The sequence below is a fragment of the Mesoplodon bidens genome (genome assembly GCF_964165515.1).
Source record: "Mesoplodon bidens genome assembly, chromosome: 18".
Classification (NCBI taxonomy): Eukaryota; Metazoa; Chordata; class Mammalia; order Artiodactyla; family Ziphiidae; genus Mesoplodon; species Mesoplodon bidens.
This window is the reverse complement of record NC_138175.1, coordinates 57,929,925-57,947,008: the sequence shown is the minus strand read 5'-3', so window position 1 is coordinate 57,947,008 and position 17,084 is coordinate 57,929,925. Positions and strand designations below refer to the sequence as shown.

Sequence of the window (17,084 nt, the reverse complement as noted above, 5' to 3'; positions counted from 1 at the left end):
CACAATGGAGTACTACTTAGCCATAAAAATGAAATTCCACCATTGCAACAATGTGGATGGAGCTAGAGATTATTATGCTTCATGAAATAAGTCAGACGGAGAAAGGCAAACACTGTATGTTATCACATATGTAAATCTATAAAATAAACCAAATGAATGTATATAACAAAACAGAAAGAGACACATATATAGAGAACAAACTCGTGGTTACCAGTGGGTAGAGTTTCCCCTCTTTTTTTTCTTGGGGGGAAGTACAAGATAGGGATGTGTGATTAAGAGATACAACATACTATGTATAAAACGGAAAAACAAGGATACATTGTATAGCGCAGGGAACTATAGCCATTAACCTGTAATAACTTTTAATGGAGTATAATCTCTAAGAATAGTGAATCACTATGCTGTACAACTGAAACTAATACAATATTGTAAATCAACTATACTTCAATAAGAATACTTAATATAGGAAATACAATGTTCTGTTTACAGGAAATAATTTCTGTTTATGATTCATTTACTGTTCTATAACTTTCTGCTCTACATTTGTACCCTACATGTAACAAGCAGAAAGGTTCATAGCTTTGGCTATGTGCAGACAAGAATTTTCTATCCATGTGTCTGTAGTCAGAGTTTCCCTTGCCTTGCCCCAGATTCACTGGAGGACTGGCAATGCCTAAGTTCAACTGGAAAATTCACAGATATATGGAGATTAAACAACGCACTCCTAAACAACAGATGTGTCAAAGAAGAAATCAAAAGGAAAATTAAAAATATCTTGAGACAAGCGTGAATGGAAATACAACACACCAAAAGTTATGGGATTCAACAAAAGCTACTCTAATAGGAAAATTTATTGCAATAAAACCCACAATAAGAAAAAAGAAATCTCAATAAACAAGCTAACTTACACCTCAAGGAACTGAAAACGAGAACAACAAGAAAACCACCACCCCTCCCTCCTCCCAGCAAGCGAACTAAGCCCAAAGTTAGCAGAAGGAAGCAAATAACAAAGCTCAGAGTGGAAATAAATGAAAAGAGACCAGGAAAACAATAGAAAAGATCCGTGAAACCAAGAGCTGGGTTTTTGAAAAGATTAACGTTCATTTTGTAACTTACCCCTGACAGGAGCAGGAGGAGAACGTTCCCGGTCAGGCAGCTCAGGCGATTCTAGCTTCGCCGCCGTCCTCTCTCCCTTCTCCTGCTGCAGCCAGCTGAACTCCTGCCTTTAAAAAACAAGCAGCACGTGTGGATCCACCCCAGGAGCCGCCATCCTCCCTCTCCCGGGAGTTCCCCTCTCCCGTCACTTCCATTGTTTCGCTCCTTCTCGGGCTCCGGCCCAGCTGATTTCACCTGCTCACCATCACCGGACCATCATCGTGGTCACACTGATACCTGATTCACTCTCTTCCCCTCAGAATGGGAGTCACACCTCTTTTGTGCTTTGACTTCTCTATCCTGTGTCTTCCTAATCAGCTGAGAGCTGTAAGAGGCAGGGAAGGGTTTCCTCGGATGCTCGGCCCACGGGGCCTGCACGCAGGGAGCCGCTGCTGCACGTCCTCTCCAACAGCGGCCAGGGCGCGCCTTGCGTTGTAATTGAATCCCCGGCCCTCCAGGACGCCAGCTTTTACCCTGGCCTCAGCGCATCCTACTGAGTCTTACTTACAGGCCAAACTATATGACTGGCATCTCACGCCCAGCAAATCCTCAGGGGATCCCCCCTGAAACCCCCCTCGGTGCTCCCTCACACCTCCCAGCGACGCCTACGTGCACGCGGGTCCCCTCATCTCCTGGCACCTCTCCTCCCGCGAACATGGCCCACGGCCTCCCGCCCGTGGGGTTGAGACTTTACTGGGGCGAGCGATGTGCTCAGACCTACCGGCTGCAGATTCGGTGCAGCAGAGACCAAGCCACAGGTGCGGCGTCTCCCCGACACCATCCATCACCAGGCAGAACCGCAGAGGGACACGCCTGACCCTGCACAGAGCATCGCCCCCAGCCCCACACGGTCACACACGGGGCGCTACGACAGCCAGCGTCAAACGCGGCCGCAGAAGGGGCCCCTGTGCTCTGACGGGCACACACGTCCCAGCGCCGCCGCCGCCGCCGCCGCCCGCCGAGCCTCTCTTCACCCACAGGAGTCGGGGACCAGCGTGGGCAGCTCAGTTTCCATGGAACAGGACAAGCTGGAAGCAGCTTTTACGAGAAAAACAGAGAGAACCCCAAAGCCCTCTTTTCCAGCACCTTTTCTGATGACACAGCTCTGCTTTCACAGACAAAATTTTGTGAAAAAATTTTTAATTTAAAAAATTTTGCTTTTAAAAACTTGCGTCTCTCTTGTGCCTCAGCTCTTTCTCCTCTACTAGCTTCCTCTATCTTGTGGGATTTTAAAGCTTCTGTTAGTACAAATGCCTACAACACAGTGGAAGCAGCAGGAATCAATTCTGATGTTGTGTCGGCAACAGAGCGTGTAACTCATCACAGGTGAGTTCAGAAACCAGGGCTGGTTTGCAGGAAAGTGCTAAGGCAGAGCTGAGAAGCAGCTGCTCAGAGCATCATCATGAGCCCTGGGAAATGGGACTAAAGGAGCCCGGAATAAGGCCCTGGACAGAGACACGCTGAGAACAGGGGTGGGGGAACTCGTCCACCTGCAAGCCGAGATCCATGAGGTCTGATAAAATGAGCAGAGTCCTTGTCGACAACAGGGGGAGCTCAGTGACTCTGCTCATCCAAGGCTTGGCACAGACTCCAAAGACACCACATCCCTCTTCTCTCAGTTTTAGAACTGCAGGGCCCGGGAATTTCCAGCAAACCACACCATCTCGGTCCCACCCTGAGACACTGCCCAGCACACACACACCCTGCACCCGGTCAGAGCATGGATGGGACGCGCAGAGTAAGGCAGGGTTTGCATCTGTCCTGCCCAATTTTAATGCAGTTCCTCTCTTGTTGGAGATGCCTTCTCTCCTGGTTTTTGCCCTGAGATTGAACAGAAGCAAGCACTCACCTGGCTGGTCTTTGTTTCAGAGCTCCTTGCAGGGACATGTCACTCAGGATGAGCCCTGAGCCCTGCGGCCATGGTTATAGGGACCAGGCTCCTGGCCCTGATCTCTCCACATAGATGCCATTTATCACATCATCTGTTGTGTCAGTGACACTGTCTTCAGGGAGAGTCAGAGCAAAAACTCACAGCCTTTGGTTAGCCAATGTCAGGACTGAATCAGCTTCCCCCCAGAACAACTTTGAGGCTGAGTAGAGTGGATCCTTTGGTCTAGTCACAGGGTTGTGCGACAGATTTTTTTCATAGCTATAAAACCATTGTATTTTTTCTACAGTGGTTGCCAAACCACTCTGTTCTACTTGCATCATCCCTTTTACATTTCCTACCAGACCTATCTATTTTCGAATCCTGGCCCTGCTGTTATAGCTCGAGTAAATGAAAGGAAAGAAACCAAGGGTCAGCCCAGTATTTTGCATCCAGTGAGAACAATCTTCAGAAGTTAGGGCGACACCTTCTTCTCTCTTTGCCCACTTCATCCCTTTCTTGTCACTTCCTCTCACCTCTTAGGCCATGATGGTGTTGGCATAGCTGCAGATACGCACATTGGTAGTGGGATAGGCAGGGCAGGGAGGGAGGGAGTGGGCATTGTAACCTTGTCGTTGGGTGTTTTAGTCACAAGGCAGGGATGCTGCTGTGAGGGGGTGGGGAGCTGTGTGAAGGAACAGCAGCAGTGAATCTGCATTACAGGAGGGTGCTGAGGAGATGTGGGGATGGGCAAGATGAGAGAGGCAGTGTGGCTGTGAGACTGGGACCCTAAACTTGCAAGAAAAAGCCTGAGCCAATAATAAATGTGTTAAGGTGGATGTGGTCCAGGATTCTCACTTTTGGTGGAATATTTACAAGTACAGAAGGGGGAAAGGCTAGAATGAGTTCCTGGGGTTCGCTGTGAATTGGAGGAATTATGAATAACTCATAGCTCATTATAAATACGTCTGTGCATTTGGGATATGTGCATGCATGCGCATGAAGCCAAAATAACTATGAGTTCTTTTTTTTTTTTTTTTGCAGTACGCGGGCCTCTCACTGCTGTGGCCTCTCCCGTTGAGGAGCACAGGCTCCGGACGCGCAGGCCCAGCGGCCACGGCTCACGGGCCCAGCCGCTCCGCGGCATGTGGGATCCTCCCGGACCAGGGCACGAACCCGTGTCCCCCGCATCGGCAGGCGGACTCTCAACCACTGCGCCTCCAGGGAAGCCCAACTATGAGCTCTTTTTGCTGAGAGTTCCCAGAACCAGAAACATACTGACAGCAGTGGGCAAAGCTAATAGTAGACCTTGGATTCTAAAATCAGATCTCCATTTGAAGGAATCAGTATTCTTTGCCGAAATGACTGATACATCTGGACCAGTACCGGAGAAGACTGCAACAATTCCTTTTGTTAAATTATGGGAGCTTTAGATTTTCCATTGCTCAAACCTGGGGCAGGGAAAGAGAAGAACAAATACCATATGCTAACACATATATATGGAGTCTTAAAAAAAAATGGTTCTGAAGAACCTAGGGGCAGGACAGGAATAAAGACACAGACCTAATAGAGAATGGACTTGAGGACACGGGGAGGGGGAAGGGTAAGCTGGGACGAAGTGAGAGAGTAACACTGACAATATATACACCACCAGATGTAAAATAGATAACTAGTGAGAAGCAGCTGCATAGCACAGGGAGATCAGCTCTGTGCTTTGTGACCACCTAGAGGGGTGGGATAAGGAGGGTGGGAGGGAGATGCAAGAGGGAGGGGATATGGGAATATATGTATGCATATAGCTGATTCACTTTGTTATACAGCAGAAACTAACAGAACACTATAAAGCAATTATACTCCAATAAAGATGTTAAAAAAAGAATGTATATATATATATATATATGTATAACTGAGTCATTTTGCTGCACAGCAGAAATTAATACAACATTGTAAATCAACTACACTTCAATAAAATAAATCTTTAAAATGTATTATACTCAACAAAAAAAAAACTCTATATAGGGCCAGTAAGGCATTAATAATTTATTGTAGAGGCAATAGAGAATTAGGCAATGTTTGATGATGACAGTGAGGTATTAATGTGTATTTGAAAAAGAAAACATTGAATTAAACTGTGTAGATACATCTGAAAAGTACCGAATTTTTTTTTTAAATGGAGCAGCATATGCTAAAGGATAAGTAGAGATCTGGAAATATACTTTTTTTACTAAACCAGAAAACTGATGAAAACTAAATTTGGACAAACTAAAAATGAAAGGTCCTGTTGGGATGTTAGATGTAGTGAATAAATTCTAAAATCTATAGATACATTCTATCAGCAGTTCTATGTCAGAAGTGTCAGAGGATCGTGGTTCCTTCAAATCCAAGTTCCTACATCCCAAGACATCTGGTAAGAAAATAAAGTCATGCTCTATACTACAAAGCTACAGTAATCGAGACAGTATTGTACTGGCACAAAAACAGAAATATAGATAAAGAACAGGATAGAAAGCCCAGAGATAAACCCACGCACATATGGTCACCTTATCTTTGATAAAGGAGGCAGGAATGTACAGTGGAGAAAGGACAGCCTCTTCAATAAGTGGTGCTGGGAAAACTGGACAGGGACATGTACAAGTATGAGATTAGATCACTCCCTAACACCATACACAAAAATAAGCCCAAAATGGATTAAAGACCTAAATATAAGGCCAGAAACTATCAAACTCTTAGAGGAAAACACAGGCAGAACACTCTATGACATAAATCACAGCAAGATCCTTTTGGACCCACCTGCTAGAGAAATGGAAATGAAAACAAAGATAAACAAATGGGACCTAATGAAACTCCAAAGGTTTTGCACAGTAAAGGAAACCATAAACAAGACCAAAAGACAACCCTCAGAATGGGAGAAAATATTTGCAAATGAAGCAACTGACAAAGGATTAATCTCCAAAATTTACAAGCAGCGCATGCAGCTCAATAACAAAAAAACAAACAACCCAATCCAAAAATGGGCAGAAGACCTAAAGAGACATTTCTCCAAAGAAGATATACAGATTGCCAACAAACACATGAAGGGCTGCAACATCCCTAATCATTAGAGAAATGCAAATCAAAACTACAATGAGATATCATCTCACACCAGTCAGAATGGCCATCATCAAAAAATCTACAAACAATAAATGCTGGAGAGGGTGTGGAGAAGAGGGAACACTTTTGCACTGCTGGTGGGAATGTGAATTGGTACAGCCACTATGGAGAACAGTATGGAGGTTCCTTAAAACTAAAAATAAAACTACCATATGACCCAGCAATGCCACTACTGGGCATATACCCTGAGAAAACCATAATTCAAAGAGTCAGGTACCAAAATGTTCATTGCAGCTCTATTTACAATAGCCAGGAGATGGAAACAACCTAAGTGTCCATCATCCAATTAATGGATAAAGAAGATGTGGCACATATATACAATGGAATATTACTCAGCCGTAAAAAGAAACGAAATTGAGATATTTGTAGTGAGGTGGATGGACCTAGAGTCTGTCATACAGAGTGAAGTAAGTCAGAAAGAGAAAGACAAATACCGTATGCTAACACATATATATGGAATCTAAAAAAAAAAAATGTCATGAAGAACCTAGGGGTAAGACAAGAATAAAGACACAAACCTACTAGGGAATGGACTTGAGGATATGGGGAGGGGGAAGGGTAAGCTGTGACAAAGTGAGAGAGTGGCATGGACATATATACACTACCAAACGTAAAACAGATAGCTAGTGGGAAGCAGCCGCATAGCACAGGGAGATCAGCTCGGTGCTTTGTGACCACCTAGAGGGGTGGGAGACACAAGAGGGAAGAGTTATGGGAACATGTGTATATGTGTAACTGATTCACTTTGTTATAAAGCAGAAACTAACACACCACTGTAAAGCAATTGTACTCCAATAAAGATGTAAAAAAAAAAAAAAGAAAGAAAATAAAGTCATGCTTTCCCAAGTGTTTACCCATTTAATGTATTTGTTCTTCTAAACACTGTGAGGCATGATGGGAACTTTAAAGATGGGGCTCAGAGGACTTTGGCACAGACGGCACATCCCACAGTCATCCTGCTGGAACACTGTGAAGGAAGAGCTCTGAAATTGGTCCCCACTGCCCTGGCGCACAATGTACAGGACAGGGTGTGTCAGGAGGAGAAATGCCCACTGCGACCAAGGGGAAGCCTTTGTGAGAAGATTCCTTCAGGACATTCCCTGCCAGCCAAGCACACCCCTGATCCTGTGCTCGTAATCAATCCAGAGACTGTGTGAAATGGTCAGCTGGGGGTTCGCCTCTTCCACCTCTGTCAGCAGCATCTTAATTTCCTCATCGTATGAAGATTTATTCAGGCTGGGAAAATACAAAAAAAAAAAGAGTTTGCTTGACTTGACCCATGATCGCTGGCCTCTCTACAGCCCAGTGGCTACTTCCTCTCCACTCTTTCCTGGAAATGGCTGGGAGAGTTGTACTGACAGTGTGAAGAATGCACGAAACTTTCCTAGAGACTAGGACAGTGAGGAAGAGGGATGCGAACCATGTTGTTTATGCTCTGCAGGTCATCGGGGTCCTGGCAAACGGAAGGCGTTCTAATATTCATTCTACAGCCATCAAGTACACACACTCTGAATGCAAACATACTGTTCCAAGCAGTATTAACTGCTACCCTTGAGGAAACGCGCTTCTGGGTCGAGACGCCTCTCGGTCCTTTACGGAACCCCTTCCAGCTCCGAGCTGGGGCTACATCTTTGCGGGCAAGGTAAGTAGGAGATGGTGTTTAGAGGAAAGCAGTCATTCTTGCCTGGGGGTGATTTTGCCTCTCAGGGGACATTGGACAATACCAGGAGCCTTTTAAAAAATTTCAGGGAATAGATGTGATAGGCATTCGTTTTAAAAGTTAGTTAATTAAAATTTCATTGAGATATCACTGACATAGAACATTGTGCTCGGTTAAGGTGTGCGATGCATTGGTTTGATACATTTACATATTACAAAATGATTACCACCACAGCATTAACTAACACCTCTATCGTATTGTACAATCTCTCTCTTTTTTTTTTTTTTCTGTACGCGGGCCTCTCACTGTTGTGGCCTCTCCCGTTGCGGAGCACAGGCTCCGGACACGCAGGCTCAGCGGCCACGGCTCACGGGCCCGGCCGCTCCGCAGCATGTGGGATCTTCCCGGACCGGGGCACGAACCCGTGTCCCCTGCATGGGCAGGCGGACTCTCAACCACTGTGCCACCAGGGAAGCCCACAATCTCTCTCTTTTGATTAAACAATTAAAATCTTGTCTCTCAGCAATTTTGAAGTGTTTTGTTTTGTTTTGTTTTTATTGGCCACGTGGCTTGCAGGATCTCGGTTCCCCGACCAGGGATCGAACCAGGGCCACGGCAGCGAAAACGCAGAGTCCTAACCACTAGACCACCACGGAAGTCCCTGAAGTTTCCATTTTTGATCATCATGACTGGAGGGAGGTGTCCCGGGGAATGGAACGTGTGGGCAGAGACCGGAGATGCTACCCAGCCTCCTGTGATGCACAGGACAGCTCCGCATAGCAGAGAAATCTCCAGCCCAAATGTGAACCGTGCCCACGCTGGGCAAACCTACGGCAGTCTAACCTCCCTCTGGGGTCACTCACCACCGGGGGAAACAGTGTCCACTCACCCAAGCATCTGCAGGCCACATTCCAGACTGATCAAGGTTTCACACAGCACCACCGCCCCATCACGGTCCATGCTAATCCATTCCAAGTTCACGCACCTCAGTGATTTGCAGACAGTGAAAGCCAAGGCCAGGTCCTCACAACAGGCAGACGTGAGCTCACACATCTCCAACCTGCACGGGGAAACACCACCTCGAAATGCGGACTCCATGCCTCTGAGAGGAGACTTTACCATCTAGACAAGTCCTCCTCCACTGGGGCACATGTGGCAGTGACTGGAGACATGTGACACACATGAGGAGGGTTACCAGCATCTCATGGGTGGAGAGAGGCCAGAGATGCAGCTGAACAGCCCACGACGCACAGGACAGCCCGCTTCCCCACGCGGCAAAGAACCACCCAGTCCCAGATATCAGCCGTGCCAAGCGTGAGCAAACCCTGGTCTCACGGCTGGCATTTTACTCATCAGATTGTTCCAGACACACTTGTTTTTAAACATGCTTCCCCTTCATGCCTTTAATCCTCCAGCTTTTCCTCTTCTTGAAGTAGGTAAGCTTTCCCAACATCAGTGGACACTCACCCAAGAGTCTCTAATGTACACTTAGGATGCTTCAAAGCTTCACATAACTGTTTGACACCAGCATCATATATCTTATTGTTCCCTAGTTTCAGGGTTTTTAGTTTTTCACTGTGAATAAGAACAGCAGCGAGGTCCACACAACAAACAGAAGTGAAGTAACAGCCCGTCAACCTGGAGAAAAAAAGATACACAACATTCTCCGATACACACAAATATATACGATCATGAGGTCCAATCTGGAATGGCTTCACTTATGTTCGCTTATTCCTGTAAAGGGAGAAATACTCAAGTACTCCTAAGATGATGGTGATGGTAGAGATGAAACAACTTCTCCGTTTCTCCACTTTCTTCACTCTGCCCAGCACCCTGGGCTCCCTGCTGTTCTCCTGGTCTCTCCCCCCGGGGCCTCTGCCCTTGCTGGTTGTCACGCTCTTGGCCCAAATACCAGCGGGGCTACCCCCTTACTCTCTCCAAGTCTCTGTGCAAATGTCACCTCGCTGAGGACTTCACTGAATATTTCATATTATATCTCCTATGTATCTCCTGCCCCCAAGCTCATGATGTAGAGCTTCCATATGACCCAGCAATCTCACTCCTGAGCTTCTATCTGGAGAAAACCATAGTTCAAAAAGATGCATGCAACCCTATGTTCACTGCAGCAACATGGATGGACCTAGAGATGGTCATACTGAGTGAAGTAAGTCAGACAGAGAAAGACAAACATCATATGATATCGCTTATATGTGGAATCTAAACAAAGGGTATAAACGAACTTATCTACAAAACAGAAATAGAGTTACAGTTGTAGAAAACAAATTTATGGTTACCGGGGGGAAAAGAGGGGTGAGGGATAAATCGGGAGACTGGGATTGACATGTACCCACACTACTATATATAAAATAGATAACTAATAAGGACCTGCTGTCTAGCATAGGGAACTCTACTCAATACTCTGTAATGACCTCTGTGGGAATAGAATATAAAAAAGAGTGGATATATGTATATGTGTCACTGATTCACCTTGCTGTACAGCAGAAACTAACACAACATTGTAAATCAACTATACTCCAATAAAAATTAATTTAAAATAGTCAATACTGCTGACTGAGAAACCATGATAGATGCACATATGCACACATACTGGCAACTTCACACTCACAGGTGTGTGCGTGCACGTGTGTGTATGTGTGTCTATGTGTGTGCACGCCACTCCATGGAAACAGGGATGACGAAGGGTTTCATTCACCGATTTGCCTTATCTGCCCGTAAAAGGAACCACTGATCCTCATGCTGTGTCTGTTATTCACCGTGTGCTTCGATGGGCCAGCCACTGAGAATAGTACTTTACGTGCATTATTCCCAGTGGGTGCCTCCATCTTTTTTTTTTAATTGAGGTATAGTTGTTTTACAGTGTTAGTTTTTTGTTTTGTTTTGTTTTGTTTTTTTGCAGTACGCGGGCCTCTCACTGTTGTGGCCTCTCGCGTTGCGGAGCACAGGCTCCGGACACACAGGCTCCATGGCCATGGCTCATGGGCCCAGCCACTCCACGGCATGTGGGATCCTCCCGGACCGGGGCATGAACCTGTGTCCCCTGCATCGGCAAGCGGACTCCCAACCACTGCGCCACCAGGGAAGCCCCAGTGTTAAGTTTTTTACTGTACAGAGAAGTGGAGTTCCCTGTGCTATACAGCAAGTTCTCATTAGTTATCTATTTTATACATAGTACTGTATATATGTCAATCCTGATCTCCCAGCTCATCCCACCACCCCACCTCCATCTTTTGAGGTGGGAAATATAATTATCCTCATGTTACACTTGGGGGAGAGGTGAGGAACCCTCACAACTTCACACAGCTAGTTTAGGGCACTTGGGACTCCATTTCCAGTCTTTCCAAGGACAGAGACCCAACTCCAGAGAAGCAGACCCTACCAAGTCCTGACAAGCCCTGTAGTCAAGACACACACCCATCAGCGAGCTCCAGAAATATCAGGTGGGGCAAGCATGTAGCCTCGTTTTGTTTTTTTTTTCTGCAGCAGACTCCATGCTTTTCCCTGCTTCTTGTTTCCTTCCCAGGATGCCAACGGCCAAAAAGGAAACGCTGACATTCAAGCAAATCACAGCCAGACCTACCACAACTCCTGTAGGTTGCAGTTTGGGTGCTTCAGTGATTCACATAGAGTTGCCACTCCATCATCTTCCAGGAAATTTAACCCCAGATCGAGAAAAGACAGGGATTTGCTGCACAGCAGGACCTGGGAGATGTGGGCGCAGGCTGCAGAGGTCAGGCAACAGCACGTCAACCTGCAAAGACACGCGTCCGTCAGCCGCCAACCTACCCGAGCTCCATCGGGTAAAACGGTCACGAAACTCCATGTAAGAACCGTCTTGTACTTCGTGGTCACTTAGAAAAACAGGAGGATCAAAATGTGCAGCAGGCGTGGAAATACAGAAGGATGTGGACTACAGGGCCCCAAACTGGGGAACGGAATCTCGGATCCCAGTTCCAAGTCAGATCACCACCAGCTGGATGAACTTGGACAAAATCGTCCCTTCTCCGTGACACAGTGTGCTTACTGTTTATACTAGCTGGACAGCATCCTATTTCACATTTTTCTTTTAAAATGTTATTGTTAAAAATTTGTGGTTATGAGTTCTTGTCTACTCACTATTGGGAATTTAGAAAATAGAGGGAAGCCTACGATACAAGCTGCAACCGGGCAGATCAAGACTGAATGTGACCTCTGAATATAGTTGGTTTAGCTGACATTTCATGCGGAATTCTACACTTCTAGCCATCACACACAGGCCAGATGCCTGGGACTCCACAGCAGATGGTTACATGGCAAATAACAGGTGGAAGGGATCAGAAACCCACCTTGGGTGGGGCAGGCACGGTCCAGTTCACTTCACTCCCCCACCTCCCCCATCCACCCACCGACTCCAGTTACCTCCCTGGCCCCTTCAGGGGCATCTCTTTGATTAGCAAACACTACTCACTCATGGTGGGTTTTCCCTTTCAGTTTTTGAATTTTTGAAATCAGACAATAGGCAACTGATTCATACTTTTTTGATGAAATATGCTTTCTCCAACATTTAAAAAAATTAAGACTTTAATGTTTGCATAATATAATCTCTGACGGTTCCGTGACCCTACAATTATACATTCCCTGAATCTCTGCATTTGTATTTTTATACTTCCTGTCATTTTAAGTTATACGGAATTAACACCTTGCATCAAAAGTTTTTGGAAGTTCTGAGGTTTATTATTAATAGACTTTGTTTCTTGATTTATTAGCCAACTTATTTTGCAAAAAAAACTTAGTGCTTTCGATCATACTATAAATTTGCCCATTTTGCAGAATTCTGGCCAAGTGGAATATATTTTTTAAATTTGTACTTTTGTTTAAAAGGGTATTAACCATTTAAATATTAAAAATATTAACTACTAAAAATAGGTTGAACATTAGGGGATTGGGGTAAGGGCTATAAGAGAATTTTTGTGCTATTTTTCCAACTTTTCTGCAAGTCTAGTTTTTATTTTGAAACTAGTTCAAAATAAAGTTTAAAAAAATGGGTTGAACATTTTTTTCTTTTAAAATTACTAGTGACTTTCTTGCGTCTTTAGTAGTCTTTCATTTTTAAGGAATAAAGATTCAAGTTTAAAAACAAAAAAAAAAGTTAAATGATGTATTTTAAAGAACTCTTAGATAAACACAGCCCGGTTAAATGACCAGTTATTGAATACACTTTAATTCTACTTACTGTATAATATCACACAGGATTTAATAGCCAAATCCTTTCATCTTCCAATATGTCATTCTTTTGTACCTCTAAAGATTTTTCGGTCTGATCTTTATAGTGCAGAGTTTTTTCCTTATTTTTTTAATAGTTTGGTCTTAATGTTTTAATGTTCCTGGACCTTATTTTAGTTTTGATTTTCTTTTACAGTCTGAAAAGTCATCTGAGGAATAATATTCTCACCTTCTACAGTAAATACCACTTTGGGTGGGTATATAATACATAGGTCTATATACACATACACACCTGTGCATGCACATACACACAAATAAAAGTTTTGTTTCTAGACTACTTATTCGCTTCCATAGGCTTGGGTGTTCTTGCACCTGTAACCCTACTTTAAGGCATTTTTTTATTTAGCACTAAGTTTCTCCTGTGGCCTCACTGGGTAAATAGAAAACCCTTTCTCTTGCCCCTAACAAGGAAGCAGTTTGTTTTATATCTTAGCAACAAGAAAGAAGTGGAGACGTTGTTCCCAGCGATAACCTAGAACCTATGCAACCCCACATCGGCAAGTAATCAAATGAATTCCTTTTTTTTCATTATTTATACTGTCCCTCTCCCCAGCCCCCAGTACACCTACAGAGACATCATCCTTCTTCATGATAACCAAGATTTATTGGGCTCCAAATTAGATGCCAGGCATCTAAGGGCTAGTCTTACATCTCTTGAATTCAACCTCATGGCTCCTCTGTGGGGCAAATATTTGTATCTGCTCCATTTTGCTGTACCGTTCAGGGTCCCTGGGCATGCTCTGCCGTCCGCCCCCTCCCCCAGGGCTCCCCTCCCCCACGCTGACTCACAGCAGTGCCTCCAGGGCACAGGCTGGATCCTTCAGGGCGTCACACAACACCCTCACTCCTTCGTCCTTCAGGGGATTATCTACCAAGGAGAGAAGCTTCAGCTTCTTGTTATGGACGAGAACAGAGGCGATGTCTTCGCAGGCTTCATCCATGATGTCACATTTTCCCAACCTACACGAGAGACACGTGTGGTGGGATGGTGTATGCACAACCGACCCTGGACCGCATCCTGGCTTCTAATCCCGCTCCTGCCCATTCCAGACTTTGTAAAAGCACGGATGTAATTATATGACTTTCCTCACGAACCCCTTATTGCTTTAGGAAAGCAGTAAGTTAGGAAAACGTCTGAGCCCGTGCTTCTCAACAATGCTGTGGACAGCCGTCCACAGCAAAGAATGATCTGGACCTCAATAAGTCTGATTATCTGATTATTTATCATCAGTAGTTGTAAGGTTGAGAAACCCTGGTCTGAGCCTTAATGCAGCTTAAAAGAACATCTCATGGGCTAGAACAGGTTTCTCAACCTCAGCACTGTTCACACTGTGGGCTAGATCATTCCTTATTGTGGGGGCTTCCTGTGTGTTGTAGGATGTTGACCAGCATCCTTGACCTCTACCCACCAGATGTCTAGAGCATCCTTCCCATGTAATCATGACCATCAAAACTGTCTCCATGGGCTTCCCTGGTGGCACAGTGGTTGAGAGTCCGCCTGCCGATGCAGGGGACACAGGTTCGTGACCCGGTCCGGGAAGATTCCACATGCCGCGGAGCGGCTGGGCCCGTGAGCCATGGCCGCTGAGCCTGCGTGTCCGGAGCCTGTGCCCCACAATGGGAGAGGCCACAACAGTGAGAGGCCCGCGTACCGCAAAAAAAGAAAAAACAAAACTGTCTCCACAATCAACAAACACTAGTGACCTAATCGTTTAGAACAACCTCCTCCCTAAAGTGCTTTTTCCATTAGCTCACCCCTCTTCTGTTTCAGCAGAGTGAGTTCAACTTTCTTTCCTACTGCAATAGTCTTAACTCCTTCCTACTGCAAAATCTTTTTTTTTCATTAAAAAACATTTTTTTGATGTGGACCATCTTTAAAGTCTTTATTGAATCTGTTACAATATTGTCCCTGTTTTTTATGTTTTTTTGGCTTTTTGGAGCAAGGCATGTGGGATCTTAGTTCCCCGACTAGGGATCAAACCCACACCCCCTGCATTGGAAGGTGAAGTCTCAACCACTGGACCACCAGGGAAGTCCCGCGATATCTTAAATGAAATCTTCCTTGCTATTTAAAAAAAAAAGTCTCTAGATATGGACACCTCCTAACAGAGGATGAAACTATCCTCTGTTGAGAATTACTGGGCTGGAGAGAACCTGATTTTGAGGACTTCCCACTCCCAAAATACCAAACTGAAGTCAAGAGCACAGTTGGTCTACCCCAAAGAAGCAAAGATTCTACCTATAAACTGTGTACAACTGACTCCTGGTTTCCTAGATCTGTTACCCAAGTCTTATGCTACCATGTAAAATGAAACACTCTATGCCAATGGCATAATGTGAAACAGGGCAAATACTAAGGAATTTTGTAAGATCCCCCTGAGTAGAGAGAGCTAGTGTAGAAGAAAAGGATTGTTATGATACGGAAACAGCTAGAATGATAAATAGGGTCAATAGCAAGCCTGTATGTTCAAACAACTCTTATTCATGGACCCTGTCTCTCCTGATGAATCTTGACAGGTGAAATTAACCAAGTGTATGTGATTATCTATCATATTACTGGTGGAGAGAAGAGTGTAGTCTCTTGGGTCAGTTTAATGAGTTGTTTTTGTTTATTGTTCCTTCTATTACTCCCCTTTGCTCTTCCTGCTGAAAAACGGATTGAGCCTGTTTAAGAAATCACCCAGTGAGGCTAAGGGCATCCCAGATAATTTTCAAGAGGAAGAAATGACTTTGGGCAAATCACTTTCCCTCCAGCCTCAACGTTATCATCTGCCAGATCACAAGATCACACTTGTGATCATCCATAAGCTTTCTCGTTTTAAGTTTCTCTGACTATCTTCAGGAAAAAGAAATTGGAGTTACGGTTTTGGTATGGTCGGTTGACAGCAGAGCCAAGGAGAATCAGATAAGGTGTCCATGAGAAGTAATTCAAGTGAGTACCACAGAAAGGAAAGACGGGACACACCTTCTGAGAGGAAGCCTTGCCCTTTAGAATCCATCCATCCTCATCTTACTAGGAGGTCTACCAATACTGAGATGGAAGTGGTGAAATAAGTAAGAGACAAAGACAGGAAAGAAAATGGGCATATTCGAACTGCAAAGTTCACATTGGAAAAAAAATGTATCGTGGACAACCCCGAGACTTACAGCAGTGCTTCTATGTTACACGCTGGGTGTTTCAGAGTCTCACACAGCTGCTTGACGTCCATATAGGAGAGGCCAGTGCCATAGAGGTTCAGGTATTTCAAATGAGGGTTATGAAGAATGGCCTTAAAGAAGTCTAGGTTATTTGCAAGGTTCGAAGCAAAGTTATACCTGCAAAAGATGAGGAAATACAGTAACTCATGCAATGAAGTCCAAGCACAAAGCAAAATACCTGTTGCACAATTCTGCCTACTTTCCATGCTTAGGCTCCCCAAATTTTTTTTTTTGGATATCTGGTTACTGCTGCCTATAAATTCTCTCTGGGGGCTTCCCTGGTGGCGCAGTGGTTGGGAGTCCGCCTGCCGATGCAGGGGACACGGGTTCGTACCCCAGACCGGGAGGATCCCACGTGCCACGGAGCGGCTGGGCCCGTGAGCCATGGCCGCTGAGCCTGCGCGTCCAGAGCCTGTGCTCCTCAATGGGAGAGGCCACAACAGTGAGAGGCCCGCGTAACACACACACACACACACACACACAAAAATTCTCTCTGGGATCTTCAGATGCCAGATGCTTAGATGGCGCCTGTTTCTGCGAAGTCCTTCCACTTCTGAATGCTACCACAGGTATTATAAGGGAAGAGAATCAAACTTACCCCATATTGACCTCTAAGCACCATGAGGGGAGAAATACCATGTTTGTACCTCCTGGCATCCTAGGCCTGGCTCGGTGCTTCCCATCCAATAGACACGCACATATTCAAATTACTGTGTGCCAAGCCAGACTCTTCCCCAAGGAAAGGCTCCACTCCTGTTTAAAAACTGAGATTGT

At 45.1% G+C, this 17,084-nt stretch overlaps 1 protein-coding gene across 1 annotated transcript in view; it reads right to left on the bottom strand.

Moving 5' to 3' along the window:
- Nucleotides 1-7,136: 7,136 nt before the first annotated feature.
- Nucleotides 7,137-17,084, bottom strand: part of NLRP9 (NLR family pyrin domain containing 9) — a gene marked incomplete at its 5' end in the record, with an annotated part of 30,140 nt that continues 20,192 nt past the window's right edge. Inside the window, 6 exons of the mRNA XM_081216828.1 lie at nucleotides 7,137-7,408; nucleotides 8,722-8,892; nucleotides 9,300-9,470; nucleotides 11,431-11,601; nucleotides 13,902-14,072; nucleotides 16,260-16,427. Coding sequence (XP_081072954.1) covers nucleotides 7,261-7,408; nucleotides 8,722-8,892; nucleotides 9,300-9,470; nucleotides 11,431-11,601; nucleotides 13,902-14,072; nucleotides 16,260-16,427 — 1,000 coding nt within the window. The 3' untranslated portion in view covers nucleotides 7,137-7,260. The remainder of the gene's footprint in view (nucleotides 7,409-8,721; nucleotides 8,893-9,299; nucleotides 9,471-11,430; nucleotides 11,602-13,901; nucleotides 14,073-16,259; nucleotides 16,428-17,084) is intronic.